The following is a 21,817-nucleotide window of genomic DNA, read 5'->3' on the forward strand; positions in this document are numbered from 1 at the left end:
CTTCCAGCTACAGAACTTAAAGCAAAGTCACCTGCAAAACTTAATCCCTTCAAAGCCTGTGCCCTATTGTAGTACATACCTTTTCTCCTACTTTGCATATTAAAGATTCCAAGTGATCTTCAGTTTCATTTGCATCAGAGGTCTTTCTCCTTTTGTGAGGTTGTCCTCCTGTATTAACAATGTAAAAAAATTAACATTACATGATGAATCCACTATCACAAGTTTTGCCAAGCTTGAGTAATTAAAACAATATGACAATAGAACCCCCCCCCCCAAAACCAAAAACAAACCAAAAATACCCCCATCAGACACAGACCAAAGGAACAGAACAGAGGACAGAAATAACCCCCTATGTACACAGCCAATTAATTTACAACAAAGGAGCCAAGAATACATGATGGAGAAAGGACAGTCGTTTTGACAAATGGTTGCGGGAAAACTGGATAGTCATATGCAAAAGAATAAACTAGACCATTATTTTAAACCAAGCACAAAAGTTAATGCAAATGGATCAAAGAGTTGAACGTAAAGACTTGAAACCATTAAAAATCATAGAAGAAAACAAATGCAGTCTGATCTCTTTCATGTGAAATCTTAAAAAAACAAAAACCCAAGTTATGGATGCTGAGAACAGACTGGTGGTTGCCACAGGCAAGGTGCAAGGTGTGGGGGCAGAAGAAATGGATGAAGGGGATCAAAAGGTGTAACACACACACACACAAAAGGTGTAACACACACACACACACACACAAAAGGTGTAACACACACACACACACACTCTTTTCTACCACAGGTCCTATTTTGGTGTACAGTTTTCTAGAACAATTACACCAAGATTCCTTCTCTGGGGAGTGTATTACAGCAACCACCAAAGCAGACATGCTGTTCTTAAAGTCAGAAGATGCTTCTCAACGTCACCTTTGAGATCCACTGAAGCTAGATCACGCTGGCTGGAATATACCACCCACTTTTCTTTTTTGGTCATACAACCATTGGATGCCTTTCTCCTTAGAGACCCTCTTGACATTGAATCCCACATTGTCAGAACCCACTTTCATCTCTACCATGTACCTTTTCCATTTTACAATAAAGCATACATAAATATAGGACCCTAATCCCAACCCAGGCGCCATTACACTGTCACCTGACCCCACCTTATCGCTCAATATCACTCTATCTCAGAATCTCAACCATTCCACTAATGTAATCTAGTCTGTAGACTCCAAAGGTTTAATTCCCATTGTCTTCCAAGCTAAGGGACCCCAAAATTCTCAGCTGTATTATCACATGGGCAAAGGCTTTCTGAACTTCATGTAGGTATATCCCCGAAAGGAGGGACCAGGCTGTCCATAACTCTGCCACACACTCTTTCCTCAGGTCAGCCAGGAAGTTCTTCTGCATTCATTCCCCCTACAAAATTTCTCTCAAAAACCCCCATAAAAATCAGAGAATGTTATTTGGTTCTCAATTACCACATCTTCTAAAGTAGATTGTCTCTATAAGGAGAAATACGTATTTCTAAAATACATTTTTTTTCTAAGAGGAACAAAAATGCTCCTTATCCTAAATTCCAAATAAACTATGAGCACTTAGCTTAGAGGAGTAAAAGGAGGCATTTTATTTTAAATTAGTTTTTACATAATTCGAACAGGTCAAAAGTCACAAAACAATGGGGCATGCAAATGATGTATCTTACTATTTTAGGGTCTTAGAGATTGGAACAGAATTTTCACTGTTTTCTAATAGCACAGAGGTCATTCTTATTGGAAAGCAAAACCAAAGTGATAAAAAAAATTCAGGTTTTAAAACTTTTCAGAAAGACTAATACATATATAATCAGTCACAGAGGCACCCATTTCTTAATTATTTTTTTAATATCTTAAATTTGTGTCACTGATCTGTTCTTTTGAGGTAGATAACCTAAAAAGATAAAAAAAGATTTCTTTATTTATGCATACAAGAACTGGGGTATAGCCAGAGGTGCGGGGGTGAGAGGATTCACCAAAGACAGAATGAGGAGAATAGGCAGATCAACTGAAATACACTGCTGAGGGGAGCAGTGGGCAATACAAGAGAGGTCTGCCACATCATCAGGGTCACCCCCATGGCTGGAAATTGAACTCATGCTGCAGTGGCTATGGATAGCTTTATAGTGCTGTGCTTTAACGAGCTGAGCCACCAGGGAGGGCCCAGTTTACAATACTTTAAAGGATGTCTAAACTAATCAAGAAAACACATTATTACATTAACTGCCAAACAAAGTCACCTATTAAACATATATGCTAATAATTTTATTATTATTTCTTGAGGAAACTTTGATTTACAACACTGTATATGATTTGGATGTCTTCAAATGTTTGTTATCATATTATACCCAGTACCAAAGCACAAATAATCCTTACCACAGACCACCGGGCCTTCTCCCCCTACTAGTCCCCATCCTCACTTTCCCCCTCTAGTAGCCTCGATTCTGCAGTCATATTTCTAGGGTATATTTTGGTTTAGTTTTGTCTCCTTTGTTTCGTTTCTTTGTAGTGAGTGAAGTCATCTGGTATTTTTCTTCTCTTCAACATACTGCTTAGCATAACCTCTTCCTGTTCCATCCCTGTTGTCACAAATGGGAATGTTTCATCTTTTTTTATAGTGAGTAGTATTCCACTGTATATGAACAGCACATTTTCTTTAGTCACTCATCTGTTAGTGACCATTTAAGTTGACAATTTGGCTCTTCTAAATAGTGCTGCAAAGAACAAAGGAATGCATATCCCTTCAATTAGTATTTTTGCCTCTTTTAAATAAATACACAGGAATAGAACTGATGGATTACAGTATCTATCAATTTTTAGTATCTTGAGAAACCCACCACATTATTATAGGGCCTGGACCAGCCTAGCTTCCCACCATAAGAAAACAGGCCCCAATTTTTACACAGTGAAAGTTCATAGGTGACCTTCTACTTCTCAGACTAAGCTAGATTAACCAATGGTATCTATCCCCAGGGCTACTGTTAATAACTCCAATAGGCATTAGTTATATTAACTCTGTGTAACAGTGCCCCCAAAGAAATATGCAATACAGCAATCCTGTTCATTTCTATGCAACAGTGGGGGATGGGCTTGGTGCTGGCAGTCAGAAAACACTATCTGTACATTGTTGTTATGTATCACTTCCATTGGTTAAACTTGGCTGTTTATGGGTCCTCAGCTGCTTGTTCTTATACCTGCTGGCGTCAGTTGTACTCATTATTCTAATAATGGAACTTAAATTATGTAAACAGATGGAATATGAGTATAGGACCCAAGCTGAATGCTTTGGAAAGAACGAATTAAAATTAGCTTTTATATTAGGCATGAAGCAGAAAGCCTCAAAATATGGAAAGGGAGCACACATCATTAGGATTCCTCACTAGCCTTCCAAGTACCTGAGCTCCTCTGATAACTTTTCAATTAACTGTTTTTATTCTGCAGATCATGCAACACTTGATAATAGTTTTTACTAGACAATAGGAATCATAACCAATGGATATATACTCAAAAAAGAAATCCAGAGCACTGCATCTAATAATGGTAGGAAAAGAAAGTATATTTTATGATCACTTGCTTTAACTGGCTTGGCTTTTGATTAGCTAATTACTGATTCTATTTGTTCCTATTATGTCCTATGCAATTCAAAGAATATTTTAAAAAAGGATCTAACATTTAGAAATCATTACCAATCACTGTGTGTCCTTTGGAATTCACTGATGCCATACTAAAAATTTACCTTAGAACACTGTGCTGTCCATTTTCAGATTTTGCTGATTATCTCTTACTATTTTGTTTAAAACCTTTACACACCCACCTTACACCCTTCTTATATAATAACATAAGGCTTAAAAAATAAAATAAAATAGGGCTCTCTCTGGTGGCGCAACGGTTAAAGCACAGCATTATGAAGCTCTCTGAAGCCACTGCAGCACCACGAGGTCGATCCCCAGCCAGGGAGGTGACCCACATGGCGCAGCAGACCTCTCCTGACCCGCCCACTGCTCCCCTCAGCAGTGTACTTTGTCAATCTGCCTATTCTGCTCCCTACTCTGTCTCTGGTGAATCCTCTCACCCACCACACCTCTGGCCTGTACCCCAGTTCTGAAAGCATTAATAATAAATAAATCTTCAAAAAATAAAATAGCAGTGTTAAGTATGGAACATGATGCTGTTGCTACAATGTTGGCTCTTCTCCCAGTAAAATTCCATTTTTGAATTCCACAAGTTAGGTTATTAGGCCATGTGAACATGGAAGCAAGAGTCTATAACTATTCTGGTGATCTTTATTAATAAAGAAATTTGCAATAGAAATCAGGATTATCCAGGACATTATACATTATCTCCAGATCTGTAGAGCTAAAAGAATTGAACTATATTTACAGAATTCATAATTACTTATTTACCGCTGGAACATCCAGTTTGAAATACACAGTAGTTCTCACAAAACACAGCATTTGGTTATTGTAAGCTTGTGGCATTTAAAGTCTCTCCAAAAAAATAGAAAGATTTTCAGGAACAGGTGAACCTAAGCATAAAATAAATTACTACCCAAATATGACAAGACAAGAATTATAAGAGCCTAGAGAGTTAAAGCACTCTGTACTGTGACATTCTACCCTTCAGTTATTATTAAAACTAGCTTAAATAACTGTTGAATACAGTATTGAAGGGATAATGCTATAAAAAGCATAACACACTGTAAAAACATAACATGTATGTTGCTTGACAATTAGTTAAGGTGTACCCTGGATATTTTTGCCAGGGTAAAGATCAGCTTATGTGGCACAGTGGAATCAGGGACCTTTATTCACAAGCATACATCCAATTCAAGCTACTATATACTTAATACGATGTTTACATAAACTGTCTATTGGGACATTAGAAAAAGCCTTTTCCTAGATTAGTGGCTCTCAACTTTGTAATACTTTGCCCCCAGGGGGGCCATGTGGCACTCTCTGGAGACATTTTCAGTTGTCGTGACTTGGGAAGAGCTTCTGGTTAGGGATTCTGCTAAATGTACTCCGCCGCACAAGACAACTCCCAACAAAGAATTCAGTTCCAAATGTTCATACTGCTAATGCTGAGAAACTGTTTTAAAAGCAGAATATGCTAGTGGTGTTCTTCAGAACCAGATTTCAATAAGCTTGGGAGAATGTTGATGTGAAAACTAGCAACATTTGACGCAGCCACTATTCCCTCCTTTTTGGCCTCTGCTTAGCCAATGTCTCTTTTACCCAATGTCCTACTTCCACATTCTCCCACTATCTAATTAGCTCTTAGCCAAGTACATTTAGAATCATATCCATTCTTTACAACTACTCTCCTAAGCTTGCAAGCTCAAAAGGCGGGCAAATAATATTGAGAAGAGTGAAGGTAGGTTTCTAAAGAATAACTGGAAAACACGCACACATCACATCTCTCAGCCACAATGTTTCTCTCTCTCTTCTCCCCATTTTGATTTATTTGGAGAATGTGAGGAGACCCATTGCCTGATACCAAGACAAAGGAAGGAGATGGGAATGGGAAAACTACAGAACAGCCTGAATTCATGCACAGTAATAGGATACTGAACTCAGAGGAGAATGGGAACATGGAGTAGATTAAAACAACTTGGTTAAGAATAACATTTTGGAAATTTGCTAAATTTCTCACATACTCTCAATAAAGCTTAGCAGATCCCAAAGCCAAAAAAAAAAAAATTTAAAAAAATGTATCTGTGTATAAGTTTTACAATGTAAATTAAAGATACACATAGTCAGCTGACTGACACCTTTGGTTTACAATGTAAATTAAAGTTATACATTGCTGCCTCATGCTCCCTTGACTAGTATTAAAGGAGAAAACCCAGTTATTTAATGTATAATTATTTAATTATACATTAAATAATTCTCTCCCTATAAGGCAACCCTAATTTTATAACATACAATGCACTACATTTTATGTCCTTATTAGAATTAAATCTGTAAAGAGAATGTAAAGAACAAAAACAAGATAAAAGAAAAAAGGGCACTGGCTGTGCAGGTTAAAGCAGATACAGCCAACACTTTCTGAAACAAACTGCACTCTTCTTTAAAATAACTAATCTATTCACTTTATTTTTTCCCCTATAGTTAAAGACAAAAACTGGTGACAGTTTAAAAACGCCTAATTCTAAGTAGTTTAAGTAAGGATAAAGTGGCTAAAATTAAAGACAATCAAGATACTTAAAAGAAAAAAAATGTGCTGAACACATATTACAGGCATATATCCTGTAATCATCAAAAAGCTTCAGAGATTATAAATTTAACTTAGCATTGGAAAAGAACCCACATATGATATCTATCACATACATAATATATTACACACAAACAGTTATTTATCACATATATATGTTACTTCCTATTTAGAACTTTCTCTTCCTTGTCTATAAACTTGGTTTAATCTCCTGTCTTTTTGGATCCTGGATAGTGTAGCCCCCACAGAGATACAATTTTAAAACTGCCCTATATGAGCTGACATCTGCAACTCTTTGATCTTTCCTCCTGTAACTCTGCCAACACTAGCCTCCTTCTTGTTCTTTGACCATGACAAGAATCTCTAACCGAATCTCTAACCGCAAGGCTTTTGCATTTCTGGTTCCCTCTGCTTGGACCACTGCTTTTCTCCTACGAAGTCATCTAGTTTGCTCCCTTACCAGCAGGTCTTTGATCACTCATGCCATCTCATCAAAGCCTTCCCTTATCAATCAATATAAAACAGCAACTCACAGCCACCTCTATCCTCTTAAGTTTTATTTTTCTCCACAGTACTTATTGTATGACACTATATTTTTATTTGACTGTTTTCTGTATCTCTACACTAAAAGGGAGGTGCCATTTTTATCCTGTCCAATGTTATATTTAAAGTAGTTAGGACAGGGTCTGGCAGAATTAAATACTTGAATAAATGATTACATCTAGACAAGCATATGGAAAGGCAAACAGTCTTCTAGTGTAAGAGCTGACAATAATCCAGAAATGCTCAAATACATCTACTTAATTTCAACTGTTTTTATTTTAGAACCACTTAAATATTTAAGCTAACTTTTTTTTGATTAAGATACTTAACAATATAAAACATTTATAGTAACATTAACTATATGTAACAAAAACCTTTCTTAAAATTTAAGTTTCTAATATTTCTGACTTTAAAAAATTTAGCAACTGCTTAACAGGAAAACATCTATATTTGATTCAGATCACTGTGTATGTTAACCTGAGCTGATCACTACAAAACTGGGGTAGTTCACAAAAGTTCCAGATTAAGAGTACCATCAAAGAGGAACTATAAACTGCTCCTCCAATACTAGGTTATTGACCAGAGTAAACAACATTAATTAAATCATTTTTTCTTTCTTTATTTTTATTTTACAACCCAGATATTATCATTACTTCCATAACCATCTAGTAAGGTTTGAAAAGATGAAATAAGCAAGGCAAGAATACAGAGTAAATGGTAGGGTTCAGCTCTGAAGACAGCCATGCTCATCATTATACTCCCAACACATACACCACAGTTCAGCGCTGAAATAAAATTCTGATCCCCAAATCTGGACTCTTGTACTACATTCTTTTCAAGGAACAATACACTAAAATATTAACAAGAGAAATTATTCTGGGGGATTTTCCCTTTTTTCTGTGGGTGCAATTTTTGTAATGTAAGCACCTTTTTCTAACTAACAAAATAGTCTTGGTTTTTATGAGGCAACTGCTCCGGATTTCAATAAGTACAGCCATTCAAATGGGCACGGGAACCTTTCGTCTAAATCACTAAGCACTCTCCAGTTAGTTTTCCAGCCCTTTTGTCCAAGGAAACACGTTTACAGCCAGATCAAAATCTAACACTAATGCATATATATTAGTGACTTCTTGTGTATGGACAAGTAACAGTATTTTTCCCCTGCAGCTTGAAAGAAGGCAAATCAAAGGATGACCAGTACAGAACCAGTTCAGGTTGCAAATCATCGGATCACAGTCAAGTTTGTATCCGTTTTCTTCAACAGTCTTTCAAACGCTATTTTCAAGTGCAGGGTGGGCTCAGAAGGCGGCACTCGGAGTGAGTGGGGTCCTATAGCACGCCCTAAGAGACGGGCGCCCCACACAGGTGTACCACCTCGCTAGCGGTGCTAACCATCAGCGCTCACGTGAGTCCTCAGAGAGAAGGGACCTATCCAGGGAGCCCGCCAGGCCTCCTCCTGGCAAACGACACAAGAACGTAAGGCTGGAGAAAGCAGTGGCTTTCCAGCATTGCCCGCCCACATTCCCATTGTGCACCCTCTTTCCCTGGCTCCCGGACGCTCCCAGGAGACAAGGGTTTCCCTTCCTTCTCTCGAGACCCAAAGATGAAGGAAGCCAAACCACGGCCTCCACCAAGACGTGGGCTCGACGAGCCGGCGAAGGCATTTACCATCGTTCTCGTCGCTGTGCCGCCGCCGAGACATGCCGCAGGCCCGGGCGCTGCCCAGAGGGGACGCTGGGCAGGAAGCGCAGCAGGAACCGTCGGGCCGCCGGTCGGCGCGGACAGGGGGGAGGCGCGCGGAGCGGCCGGCGCACACGCTCGCGATGGCTCCCGGAAGCGCGAGGCGGAGAAACTGTCGGGCGTGCTCGGCGGGCTCGGACCAGTAGGCTCACCAGGCCGCCGGGGTGAGGTTCGCACGCAAACACCCCTTCGGCTTCCTCCGCCTCTCCGTGGCTTCCTTCTCCCGCCTTTCGCGCCAAGTCCTTCCGGGGCCACGCGGGAAGCGTCGGCTCTTCCCCCAGCCAGCGCCCTCTAGCCGCAGGCACGCCGGGAGGCGGGTGGTCCAGGCGGGACGCTCTAGCTTCCGCCTCAGCTTCGGACTCCCCCCCGGGGTCTCACAGTGGTTTTCCCGGCGGCCCTTTCGCTAACGGCCGCGACCACTTCCGGAGCGAGGTGACGTCCCGCGCCTTCCTTTCTACGTAAACCCGCGGCCGGGGGCTGCGCGTTCCCGGGCAGTGACAATTGCTCGTCAGAGACGGTTCAGTGAGGATTTCTGAAAGGATCAGGACTGGTGGGTACGTGCTCATTGCCCTCCCACTCCCGGGTCTTTGTCTTCTCGGGCAAGCTGGAGAAGGCATTGGGCCGGGCTGTGTACGGGAGCGGTGCCCCGGTGGGAGCGCCCTGGCAGCGGCCGCCCTGGGGCTGCGAGATCCGCCGTTGCGTGAACCTGCTGCTTCCGAGTTACCCTCTGGCTATCATCTTTCCTCTCTCCCTCCTGAGCTGTGTAGGACAGCTGGTCATTGTTTTAGTGATGTGTAGTAGTGTTTTCAGTGATGATTGGGTACCCTTCCCTGACGATCTGATGAGCACCACACCTGCTTGTCTGCTTGTCTGACTCTCCTGCCCATGAAATCGGAAATTTCACACGTCTCAAACGGAACTCTTTTTCAGTCTCCTGCATAACCTATTCCTCCCTTAGTCATCCCCCTTTCAGGAGGTGGCACCATCCATCTGATCGCTGAATCCAGAAATGTAGGTAGGAGTCATTTTCGTTCACTTCTTACATAAAGTATCTGTAGATTCTCTGGCTCTACTTTGAAAAACAAATCCAGAATCAGACTGCACGTACTCCTTTGACAGCTCTCCAATGCCTTTCCATTGAAAATTCCATACCCTGGTTACTGGGTTTACTCTCATTACTAAAGTCACTTTTTCTTTCTTTTCCTCCATAAATCAGGCTGCTGCCCCTTTGTATTCATTCTATTTATACTTTCCTTTGCCTTTGTTTCTAAATCTGCATGGTTTCCTCCTTGTCATTTCGTGTCAGCTCAGACATCATGTCCTAGGGAAACCTTCCTTGGCCATCCAATCACTGTTTTTATTGCATTCAAGAAAATTGTGCTTATAAAATTTAGCACCTCGTATGTCTATAGTTCAGATGCTGATGATCCAAGGGGATCAAAGGAAAACCCTTGCTTTCTCAGGGCTTAGTGCTTTCAGGAATTCACTGTATTCAGGAACGGGCACACATAGTGCAGTCCGTGAGGTAGTGAGCAATCAATCAGGTAGTGAGCAATCACAGTGCAATTGGTCAGCCAGGTATAGGAGAGTTGTAGAAGATGAGATCAAGTTTTTACATGGTGGGTCAGGAATTTGGATAGGGCTCTCTGATGTGAGGGGAGGGCACTGGCTCAAAGGCTGGGGACTTGGAACCATCTGAAGGACCAGATGGTTGGTGATGCCTGTCAGCTGGAGACCTCAACTCTTGTGCATGTGGTTCTCTGTCATCACTCTGCATAGGTTGATTTGATTTACTCCCTAGTGAGCCTCCCAAAAGGACAGCTCCTGTGGAAGCATATCCTTTTCGGGACCACTCTTGGAAGTCATGTATCATTGCTTCTGCCATACTTTATTGGTTGAGGCCATTATGAGTCTGTCAGAAGAGAAGAAAGAGACCAGAAATATTGCTTTGGCAATTTGGGGGAAAGGCAGTCTGCGCAGCTATTTTTAATGTCAAATTTAAAATACAATCGAAGTGGGAATATTAATAATGTTACCATTTATTCACCCCTACTATGTGCTAAACATTTTACATATTCTGTACCAGGTGGATACTTCCAACCCCATTTTACAAGCTAGGGAATTAAAACCAGAAAAATGAAATTTCTTACCCAAGTACACTTGCTTGTATCCTACTGCCCTATAATCCAAAGTGTTGCTGTTACTTTGTCACTTGTAACATTTGCTATGAAAAAAGAATGTATTGTTTGTTATTATGTTTCCATTTGGGCAAAATTTGGCCACTGTAGCATTTTTTTATATTTCCTGTGGCTCATTAAGATGGGGCTATCTTGGTAGTTACTTATTTTAAGGAAAGGAACTTGTACAGCTTTAACATATGGGAACTAAAGGAACTAGCATACAGCTTAGTTGATTTTGTTTGTAACGGTTGCTTTTCCTTTTCTGATATCATTTATCCTAAATGTTTGTGTGTCTTACTTCCTAATTCAGTTTTCTGCTCAAATTCTACTACCCTAGAAAGGCTCTCCCTACCCTCTGTGGGTTAAAGAGCCCTCCCATCACTCTGTTTCTGTACCCTGCTTATTTGTCTTCACAGTACTTTTGCCATCTGTGTTTTGTTTGTGTGTTTGTTTTACTCATGTGTTTACCTTCTTTCTCTCCCCTCTAGAATATATAAATGCTAAGAAAACAGGCTTTTTCTGTTTCATTCTCAGCATATTCCTAGTGTCTAGGACAGTGCCTGGAATATACTAAATAAGATTTATTTAGTAGATACTAAATAAATAGCTTACTGAGAGGAAGAGTGAATGAATGGATAGAGTGGATTACTGAGCCCTTGTCATCCACTTGGTTGACTAGCTTCAAGTTTATTTCAAGTAGTAATCAAGAACTTTGTTGTTTCTCTCTAGATTACTTCCCAGGAAATAAATTGTAAAGAAGCTGCCTGTTACTGCACAAAACCAGATGCCTTCTTCCACTTCACCAAACCAAGATGACCCAGAGGGCTGTATTTTAAGATTTGCAGATCTGGATTTAAAAGACACAGCTGTTATCAAGCCTACTAGCAGTCTCAAAGCAGAGTTAGATATCATTACCAAGAAGAAATACTCATTTGAAAAGAAAAAGGTAAAATTTTTATTGATGTTGCTGGGTTATATATGTATAGTTTATTCTGATGCTTCTAGAACTAGTTCATCAAGGTTTTCTCCAGGGAGTAGAGAGCATGGCAGGGTGTGGCTCTGGAACATTGGTGGAGTACTTGAATACAGCCAGATGAACACAACACCCCTTGTGAGATAGTCTTATTAATAATAAGCTGAATCTCATCATAAGGAAACATGAAGGAAAATCAAATGAAGGGACAGCCTACAAACTAACTCATCTGTAATTTAATAAGAAGTCATAGTGATGATTCTAGAGAGAAAAATGAGAAAGTATCTTAAATTGAAGAAGATTCATGTGACATAACTAAATGCAATGCTATCTTTTTGTGGATCTATGAATGCCAGTTAGGACAACTCATAAAACAAGAATGGACCTTTGGGGAAAAGGGAATCCTCTGTATAATTGTGGCAGCTTTTCTATACGTTTAAAGTTACTAAAAATAGTATTAAAAAAAAAAACCAAACACCTTTCTATGCCCTTTATGAGATGAGAGTGGAGGAGTCATAGGTAGGAAGACCTTTACTGGCTTTAAACTTGACTGTTTAACAGAAACATATCTGAACTATAATTGCAGGCATTTGCTGTTTTTGTCAAGACCAAAGAAATTCCAGCACCTTCTTTTGAATGTAAAGAGAAACAGTGGAAATGCTGTCAGCAACTATTCATGGATCAGACCAGCATCCACAGACATGTGGCAACACAGCATGCTGATGAAATTTGCCACCAGACTGCTTCTGTTCTAAAGCAGCTGGCTGTGACCTTGAACAATCTTAAGTCTGCAGAGGAAAGGAACCCTCTAAAAGAACACCTTACTGGTTACCATGATGTAGCTCCCTGGCTCCCTGATATAAGCTGCTTTAGCCCTGGTGATCTGAAGTGGTAAGAATTTTCTTCTAGATTTTTGGTTTAATTTCAAAATTTTTTTCCAAACACATTGAGATATAACTTATCCATCCACTAAAGTGGTAGGATTCATAAGGCACACAATTTCTATGGTCTTAAGCTGACTAGATAATATAAACTGTGTATAATAAAATTCCACAGCTTGTGTATATACCCACACAGCTGACGGTGGGCTTCCTGAAAGCCATCCGGGATCTTCTCTAGAGAGAGGTAAAGCACAGAAAGTTGTACTGTTTTCAAAGAGAAATGGGAAGACCCACAAATGGTAATGATTCCTCTATCCTAGATAATGTGAGAGCTTTTAAAAAGTGTAGTTTTCAGAGCTGAATATGTTTTAGAAAGGATGGTAACTTTTAGAACTGAGACATAGTATTAGAAGCTTATTCTTACCTTTAAAAAACTCATGAAGTTATATTACAGAATTCTAGAGAATAGATTTCTGACTTTAAGTAACTTCTGATTAAAGAAGGATAGAAAATGTCCAAATTTGATAGATTTTTATTGGCTTTCTAGTTAGAGAAACAAAAGGATATAAGAAACAATTAGTAGATGACATAAGACAGGCTATACCTATAATTATCAATGAAATTGCATGGTACAAATATCTTATTAGAGAAGTTTAGCGAAAGGAAAATAGGTAGACTCTAAAATAACAAGACTATTTTGGAGGAGAATAGATCCTTAGACATGATAAAGGTGATGAGAGAGTCAGATTCTAGAGCTGATTGGGACATCAGGGACATCAGTTGTCAACAAGAGTAATCTCTAAAATATGTTCTGTGCAGCACTAGTTGTGGAGGATGCTAAGGGGTATTGAAAGGAGGCAGGAAAGATAACACTTGGGATGTCCCAGGTTAAAATGTCCTTTGTTGCAGGACTTCTCAGGGCCTTCACCATGATTCACAAAGAAAGATAATTATGTGCAGGATTTCTCAAACATGTAATTTCATAAAACAGCTTCAGAGCACATTTTAGGTAATGTCATTTATCTTACTTCTCCAATTTTACAGAGAAAATCTAGGCTCAGAGATGATACAAGAACTATTGTAAGACAACATAGTACAGTAGAAAGAGTGTGGATTCTAAGGTCAGAAGACTGGTGTGCAAATCTTGATTCACTTTATAGTTTTCTTTCCTGGAAGGATTGACCTCTGTATTCATGTGAAGTGGGGATACTAATAAATTATTTCATGGATAAGAGGTTCCTGAAGAAATAGAAGTGAAGGCTTTTTGTACAGTAAGCGATTTGAAACAGTTGCCCCCTTGTCCTAGGGAATAAACCCAAATAGACTCAAATTTCCAGTTCTCCAGTAAAATGGGTTTATTAATATCCATCTCAGGGATATGACAATTACATGCAATTAGAGCAAACACTGTCTCTAAAGCAACTGGTAGGACCCATGGCAAGTAAGAGTTCTCCGTCTCTGATGCTGCCTTCTGAACTGTGGTTTCTTTCTACCTGTTTCTTAAATGTGCTTTTCCTCTGGTTTTCTCCTTACAGTGACCAGGGCAGTGAAGAAGGAGAGGTACTTCTTTACTACTGCTACTGTGAGCTGGAGGATCCCCACTGGGTCTGTGCCTGGCAGACAGCTCTGTGTCAGCACCTGCACCTCACGGGCAAAGTAACACCATTTCCCACACCCTGTCTTTCACTATTCTTGTTTTGCCTTACACTTGGGTTGCAAAGACTTCGCTTACTACAAAAAAGATTCACTTTTGGGTTTTTAGAAATTAACACAGTCCTGCTGGGCAAATTTTTAGTAGAATGTGTAGTTGTAGAATTTAGTAGAATATTAAATAGCTATTAACTTGGCATTTTAGAATATTTAATGGCATAGATCAGGCATCACCACGTTTTTCCTTGGAGGGCCAAATAATAAATGTTTTAGGTTTTGCACAAGAAATCACTCAAATCTGCCTTTATAACATGAAAACACTCATGGACAATATATAAAAGCATGGTATGGCTGTGTTCTAATAAAACTATTAGGCATAATTGCTGACCCCTAGCATAGGGAAATGTTTTTGATATTTTAATTGGAAAAAACATTTTATAGAACTAAACATACAGGTATGATTCCAAGTTGCTCCTTAGTTTTCCTAGAACATTCCAAGGCCTTACTTCTTATCATTTCCCTTATAAATACAAGGTGCACAAGACAGAAACTTTGTCTTAGTTAAATAATGCACTCTCGTGCTTAGGATATAGCAAAACAGTAAAGATTTGGAGAATGTTGAGTAAAGGAATGAATGTTTTTTAAGAAAACCAAAATTGTGTAAATATGAAGATTAAAAATAATTAAATGTTAATCATGATTATCTTACTATGATAAAATGGATTTTTATACTTTATTTTTCTAAAATGTTCCTAGTGACTACATACAGACACATATTTGCATGTGTGTACATTGCACATTTTTAAGCATGTATCTTATGCATGGCATGTGTGCATATGTGTATACACATAGATGTGTGTATTGCGTTGTGCTTTTAAAAATATAAATCAATAGAAGTGAGCTTGATGCCCACTGAGATTCCCCCTGGCAATGCCACTGTACGATTTCATGCCTTTCCCACAGCAAGCCCTGAGGCCATCATTTGATCGATTAGTATGGTGGTTTCTTCAAATCATGTCTGTTTCCTAACAGTGGTTGAAAGCTTCATTCACCTCATTCAGTTCATCACCTCCTGCCCTTTCTACTGCGGATGCCGCTTGACTCCATTCACTTCCTTAGCTTCTACTACTTGAGCCCAAGCTCCCTCCTTTTCTCAACTAGTCCATTTCCATAGCTTCCAAATTACCTATTCTTCCTTCCCCACTATTAATCCATTCTTCACACAGCAGTCAGAATGATCTTGAAATGTAAATAAAGTCATATCAACTCCTTCCTCAAAAATTTTCAGTGGCTATCCAGTGCATTTAAAGTAAAACCCTGGACCTTTCCTGGTAGCACAACAGGTTAAGACACAGCACTGCAAGCCAGTCACAGCCATTTCAGTTCAAGTTCGATCCCCGCGTGAAGGTGACTCACATGGCGCGACAGACCTCTCATGACCCGCCCACTGCTCCCCTCAGCAGTGTACTTCGTTGATCTGCCTGTTCTGCTCCCCACTCTGTCTCTGGTGAATCCTCTCGCCGCCCCTGCACTTCTAGTCTGTACCCCAGTTCTGTATTATAAATCTTTAAAAAAAAAAATAAAGTAAAACCCAGTTCTTAATACACTCTTAGATTCCTGTATGACTGGCCTCTTTCTACCTTTTTTGCTTATGGTGCCATTCTGCACCAATTACAGCCCAGCAAAGTGGTCTTTGGAGCCCACAGAGTTTTTTGTGTGTCTTAGGGCCTTTTTACATACAACTTCTGTTTGAGAAGCTTTCCTATGCCTACTCAGTTTTTGCTGTGTAATTTTTACTCTATTTTCAGTTCTGCCTTTTTTTTTTTTTAAGATTTATTTATTTATGCATACAAGAGCTGGGGTATAGGCCAGAGGCATGGGGTGTGGGGAGAGGATTCTCTACTTTTCCTGTTAAAGTCACTGACACACATGAGCCCATTCTGCCCTGGAAAAATTTTAATTAAGCTCAGCACAAGCTGCGTTCCCTTTGTCTCATCATCTTGTGCTTCAGGTTCGAATTGCTACAGAAGGAATTAACGGGACAGTTGGTGGAAGCAAATTAGCCACCAGACTCTATGTGGAAGTCATGCTTTCCTGCCCATTGTTTAAGGATTATCTGTGTAACAATGATTTTAAGGTAAGAGAATTGAAAATAAAGTGGATTTAGAGCTTCCTGCTTCTGCCTTTGTGCCTCTCAGGCCTCTGAGTTTTGAAGAAGAGCTCACCGAGAAATAAGTAGTGACAGGGTACAAACCCCATTGGGTTACAAGGCTGTGCAACAGGAGCATGCTTGTTTCGGTCATTCCACTAAAGTCACCATGTGATCGTGGGCAAGTTAGTGCACTCTCCAGACCTCTGTCTCCCTTTAATAGAATAAGGAAGGTACAGCTTACATATCTAACTCCTAGCTTCAGTGTGGTTGCTCCTTTGAGCGAGCATCTGGCCATTTTGGGGGATCACTGTTTGTAGTAAGTGCAGAACGAGAAGTCAGCACTGATACCGCACAAGCAAAGAAAGCTGTTGCTCTCGTGTCTGAGGTGCTTTGAGTGCTTTCTCATGACAGGTGACACACAGGTGGTGGGGAAGGTCATGCCAGTGTCATTACTGGTGATGAGAAGAAAAGAAAGGCCGTGGCTGCAGAAGCTGGGATGGGAGCTCACCTCTTGAAATTGCTCAGTGGTGTCAGTTTGTAGTTAAGTGCTTATGCTAGAGAAACACCTTTCCAGGTTAATGTTTCTGTACATGATAGGCACATACTAAGTATCTATTAATATTGAATTATGTACAAAATCCTAGATAATCCCTTTTCACATCAGAGCACATGTTCCCAATTTGACATGTCTCAAGACTTCAACCAGTACATTTTGCAAAATAGATATAATTCATACATTTGACACTTGTCTTATATGTGCAGATGGGAGAGAAAGACTATGTTGTTTTGTTTCTTATTGGCTAGACCAGCAAAGGAGGAGCTTGCTGTTTCCCAGAATTGCGTGTTGGTGTATTTGAAGAAATTGTGCCCATGGGGATCAGTCCTAATCAGATCTCCTATAAGAAACCTGGTATGCTTGCTTTAGAAGAAACATTTTGATTTTCCTCTGGACAGAGCTTAGTACAGAGACAGATATAAAGGTTAGACTTCTGATTAGCAAGAGTTGTGATGAATTTTTTCTACAGTTGCTGTGAGGTGGCTTAACTTGGTTCTTTGGTGCTGTTGAAGATAAACTCTTCCCATAGAAGGACCTGTTTTAGTAACTACTGGCAAGGAATTGTGTTCTTTCCAAAGATAGCAGTTTGGGAATTATTACTTGTAAATAGATAGCAGTATAATTATTACTTGTAAATTTCATGAACTGAATAGAAAATGCAGGGTTTTTGCTACTAGAAGCCAAGTGACTTTGAACACCAAAGCAATTTGTATGAAAATAATCTAGAATATTCTCTTCTCCATCTTCCCTATGGTTACCATAGCTAGTTTAAACATATCTGGTTTGGTGAGGATTTTGTTTTAACTTCTTATTATGAAAATTTTCAGATATTTAAAAAAAAGCAATTAGGTTTTGTTTTTTCATTTGTTCTAACAATTTTTTTGGGGGGGGGGTTGTTTTTAGGAATTCATTTATCCCCAGGTGAATTTCATAAAGAGGTAGAAAAGTTTTTGTCTCAGCAAAATCAAGAACACAGTGACACTATTCTACTGGATTGCAGAAACTTCTATGAAAGCAAAATTGTAAGAACCAGAACTAAGTTCACTGATGTAGTAGTTCGCCCCCTTCCACAGCTGCCATGTTTCCCAGGGGGGCATTGGCTGTGCTTACCTGTGGCCAAATCACAGGGATATCCTCCCACTGCTTGCAGTTTCAGAGAAAAGCCAGGCCTTTGAACTCAGAGAAAGTCTAAGAAAATACAAATCAAAACATCTTGGCACATACTGTACTATTGGCTTCCCGTGTACCTATTTTGACATGTGTTAAGGATCTTGTAAAATTGCTTTGGGCAGTCTGTTCAATTCCCCTGAGGATTCTGGGAAGGTGATCCATAGACTGCCAAACTTGTTTCTTGTTCCAGATCTTAAAGTTTAAAGTTTGGGAAGTCATTCTTGCCAGGAGGGAGTTGTATGACACAGAAAGAACCCTTATTTCTACCCAGTGTATTTTTTCTGATAGTTTTCCTTCTGCTCCTTTATTGTAGGGACGATTCCAGGGCTGCTTAGCCCCAGACATCAGAAAATTCAGTTACTTCCCTGACTATGTTGACAAAAATCTAGAACTTTTCAGAGAGAAGAGGGTACTAATGTATTGCACTGGGGGCATTCGTTGTGAACGGGGTTCAGCCTACCTCAAAGCCAAGGTAAGTCACCACTGCTGGGGACATAGCAGGCATGGAGGCTAAGAGCCTTAACCAACGGCTTGTGTGGAAGCCCGCACCCCCTTCACCGCCTCTCCAGCCAGTCAGGAATTTATTTCCCCTTGGATGGTTCCATCATAGAATTTTATAAGTACAAGACCAGATGTTTTTAAATCTCAAGATGTGAGAAGCACTTAATAGTCTTAGAGACTCATCAAGTACAAAGGGGAAAGATTAGTTAACATCTCCCTTTCCCTAATCCTTTTGCTTAATCCTGACAAGCGCAAATTCAGTAACATGACATGTCCCAACAGCGGGTGTTGTCCTATATTTAGGGGGTGGCAAAAATAGATGGGCCCTGACTGCTGTCATCACCCATGCCCTTAGTAGGTAAGAGCTGGCCAGTTGGTTCCTTGACCCCCCGGTCAGCAGTTCCTCAGTGTCCCACAGATGGAGCCGGAGCTCCTCTTCCACATTCCTCACACACCACACTCCTCTGTGAAGTTTCTTACCAGCCTCTGCTTGTTGCCTGACATATCCTATTGTGTTTCTACACTCAGGGTGTGTGCAAGGAAGTGTTCCAGCTCAAGGGTGGCATCCACAAGTACCTGGAAGAGTTTCCTGATGGTTTTTACAAAGGGAAGCTGTTTGTTTTTGATGACCGTTATGCCTTGTCCTACAACAGTGAGGTAGTGTCAGGTAAGCCGGCACAGGCCCACAACCTAAATTCTCGGTATTAACTATTCTGGAAGCCCGGTCAATACTGATTACTTGAAGAAAGACCAGGGGAAAGGAGCATAGAGAACCAGCATCCCCAGCAGAGGAGAGGAAAGCAGCTGGGCTCTTGGCTTCGCTGTTTTCTGCTGGGCAAGTCATTCAAAATGGGGGTGTCCTCCCTTGCTGTGTCTGCCTGCACGGTACTGATTATTAGGGGATCTGGGAATTGGGATGGGAAAATAATCCTGTCTTTATTTTCATAACCCCCACCGAATGCAGCACTTCCTGTAACAATTAATGTAGTAGCAAATCAGGAGTATTAGATGTGTCTAAATTACAATTGCTACAGATATCTCAAATTAGCATTTATGTTCACCATGGCCTCGAAATGGGAGTAGTTATTAGGGCCATCACTACATCTTGTTATTTAATATAATAAATATTTGACCATGTTGCAGTTTTTTAAAACATTTGGTATTTAATATTTTCATATAATTGTTATCCTTCACCTTTCATGTCTTCAAAAAAACATTTTTCCAGGAAGGGTCTGCATTGTTGACCAGACTCCACGTAAATTGATGCACAGAAAAATAAGCACGTTTGGGTGGTGTGTGGACATGTGAGGTACAGGTGGGCATTCAAGGCAGCCCCCAAACCCAGAGTGAAGGACAGAGCAGGGTGGCCAGAGGAAGCCTGGTGTGATAGTGTGGAGCTCACAGTAGCATTTTGTACCAGCTGAGGGCAGTCCATAAAGCAGAATGGCTGTCACATTACTAAAAGTGGCCATGTCCTGTATGGTACAGCTGGAACCAGAAGTCATAGGGAGACAGCTGCAGGGGATGTTGCCTCTGGTCGCCTGTACCCAGGGGCTGAGATGGAATGTATAAGCTTTGAATCTGTCTTCTCCTTTTTTTTTTTTTTTCCCAGTGCCTTTATTTGAAGGGTCTTGTGTATGCATTTCTTATTGAAGGCTACTTCAGGCCTGCTTTGGAATTAGATGGAGTATAAATTGCAAATAAGCAGAAAGAGTGGATTTGAGAAATTTTACTGCAGAAATAATGGCGAGACTTGATGGGTGCCCGCAGTGAGTGTGACAGGGAGGAAGAAGTGCCAAAGGTAGCTTAGCTGATCTAGGTGAGGAGACTGAAGGACCTCCAACAGCTACAGACAGTCAGCAGAGGGGGAGCAGGCTAAGAAAGTAGACAGTTTTGGAAGCAGTCAGGTGTGCCCTGGCAAGACAGCAGGAGGAATTCTGAGCTGGGGAAGATGTGGACTACAGAAGGTGAATGTGGATGTGAGGTCATCTGTATTCAGGTAGGTTGTCTCCCACTGAAAAAATTGAATGACCTCAAGGCCGAAGACCATTGAGCAAGAGGTGGTTGGCCAGCTATGGAGTAGGTAACGAGAGGCAACGTTATTGCCTGTTTTCTATATGAGACAACAAAACCAGTGATGCTGAAATCAGGGAGACATATCCCAGAAACACCCTTGTCCCAAAAAGTTTTTTTGGGGGGGAACATTTTTTGTTAGAAGACAAGAGATTTGGTATTAGAAATCTTCCCCACACCCTACAGGATACATTAGGTTCTGATGAACTAATAGTTATATTTAGGGACTGCAGTGCCCGTGTGTGTGTGTGTTTATAATGAGGGTTTCTTTCTTTCCCAGGATGTTCATACTGCCGGGCCCCATGGGACCAGTATAAACTCTGCTCTACTGCCCAGTGCCGCCAGCTCGTCTTGAGCTGCACTGCCTGCCAAGAGCAGGGATTCACAGCCTGTTGTGTCACGTGTCAAGACAAAGGGTGCAGGCCGACTTCGGGCTTTAAAGAGGAATGTGAGTGCACAGCCCGACGACCGCGCATTCCCAGTGAACTTTCTCAGCAGACACGGTGCCCTGTGAGCCCGGAGGGTGGCCCTCACTTCCATGAGAAGCACCATCAGCATTTGCCCAAGCTCTCACAGAGCTAGGTGTGGGTCATCTTGTACAGGAGAATAACACTTGTGCGGCAACAGAGGAGTGGGCGCTTTGGTGCTAGCTGAGGCCACTGTGGCAAACTTGTCACAAGATTGAATCCCTGTCTGCCCAGAAGGAGACAAGTAGGAGTGGGTGATGACCACTTACTTGAGACGTTCTGACTGCAGATGCCAGAGCACAGAAACGTGAGCTGTGCAGGATCCTGAAGCTAGTGCGGGAGAGAGCCTGATGCTGGGTTATGCTTGTTCCGTGCCATGCAGCAGGACTGGTAGCGGGCACTGTTCTTGTCAGCAAACCTGTCTGTCCTGGTGGGTAGCTGTGTGAATAAAGTGTGGAAACTGTGGGCCTGGAAGTAGTTTCCTCTAAACCAGGCCCTTAGGTCATCTGCCTCCATCCTTGCCCTCTACTCTCCTCTGCCAACTTTGCAAATTTGAGACCAGGATTTGCCAACAATAGCATCTGGCCTGCCTCCTTAAACAAATTGTATTGCAGTAGCCACACCCATTTACATATGCTGTGGCGGAACTGAGTAACTACAACAGAGGCCTTATGGCCTGCAAAGACTAAGAT

General features: G+C 40.9%; 2 protein-coding genes across 3 annotated transcripts in view; one reads left to right on the forward strand and one right to left on the reverse strand.

The window, feature by feature from the left end:
• NCBP1 (nuclear cap binding protein subunit 1, 80kDa) overlaps positions 1-8,765 on the reverse strand; it is a 40,143-nt gene extending 31,378 nt beyond the window's left edge. Inside the window, exons 1-2 of the mRNA XM_004677492.2 lie at positions 8,451-8,765; positions 80-168 (exon numbers count right to left, since the gene is read on the reverse strand). Coding sequence (XP_004677549.1) covers positions 80-168; positions 8,451-8,484 — 123 coding nt within the window. The 5' untranslated portion in view covers positions 8,485-8,765. The remainder of the gene's footprint in view (positions 1-79; positions 169-8,450) is intronic.
• A 164-nt stretch (positions 8,766-8,929) lies between these two features.
• Positions 8,930-21,590, forward strand: TSTD2 (thiosulfate sulfurtransferase (rhodanese)-like domain containing 2). 2 transcript variants are annotated; one of them, XM_004677975.2, is made up of 10 exons: positions 8,930-9,072; positions 11,432-11,648; positions 12,262-12,566; positions 14,092-14,212; positions 16,218-16,343; positions 17,163-17,268; positions 17,818-17,936; positions 18,398-18,556; positions 19,114-19,252; positions 20,939-21,590. In XM_004677975.2, exons 2-10 carry the CDS (start codon positions 11,487-11,489, stop codon positions 21,238-21,240), a joined length of 1,539 nt encoding a protein of 512 aa, XP_004678032.1. In that variant the 5' UTR covers positions 8,930-9,072; positions 11,432-11,486; the 3' UTR covers positions 21,241-21,590. The 2 variants fall into 2 exon arrangements, with proteins under 2 accessions (XP_004678032.1, XP_012576817.1); XM_012721363.1 differs by lacking the exon at positions 8,930-9,072 and adding an exon at positions 9,093-9,537.
• Positions 21,591-21,817: the final 227 nt, after the last annotated feature.

This window comes from Condylura cristata, unplaced genomic scaffold, assembly GCF_000260355.1.
Source record: "Condylura cristata isolate star-nosed mole 26May11 unplaced genomic scaffold, ConCri1.0 scaffold00006, whole genome shotgun sequence".
Classification (NCBI taxonomy): domain Eukaryota; kingdom Metazoa; phylum Chordata; class Mammalia; order Eulipotyphla; family Talpidae; genus Condylura; species Condylura cristata.

What these genes read in the sequence shown, in the direction of transcription:
- TSTD2 (XM_004677975.2), top strand. Translation starts at nt 11,487, where the DNA reads ATGCCTTCTTCCACTTCACCAAACCAAGATGACCCAGAGGGCTGTATT. An exon ending in CAGCCTACCTCAAAGCCAAG is followed by an intron (nt 18,557 to 19,113) that starts GTAAGTCACCAC and finishes TTCTACACTCAG; the next exon opens with GGTGTGTGCAAGGAAGTGTT. An exon ending in CAACAGTGAGGTAGTGTCAG is followed by an intron (nt 19,253 to 20,938) that starts GTAAGCCGGCAC and finishes TTTCTTTCCCAG; the next exon opens with GATGTTCATACTGCCGGGCC.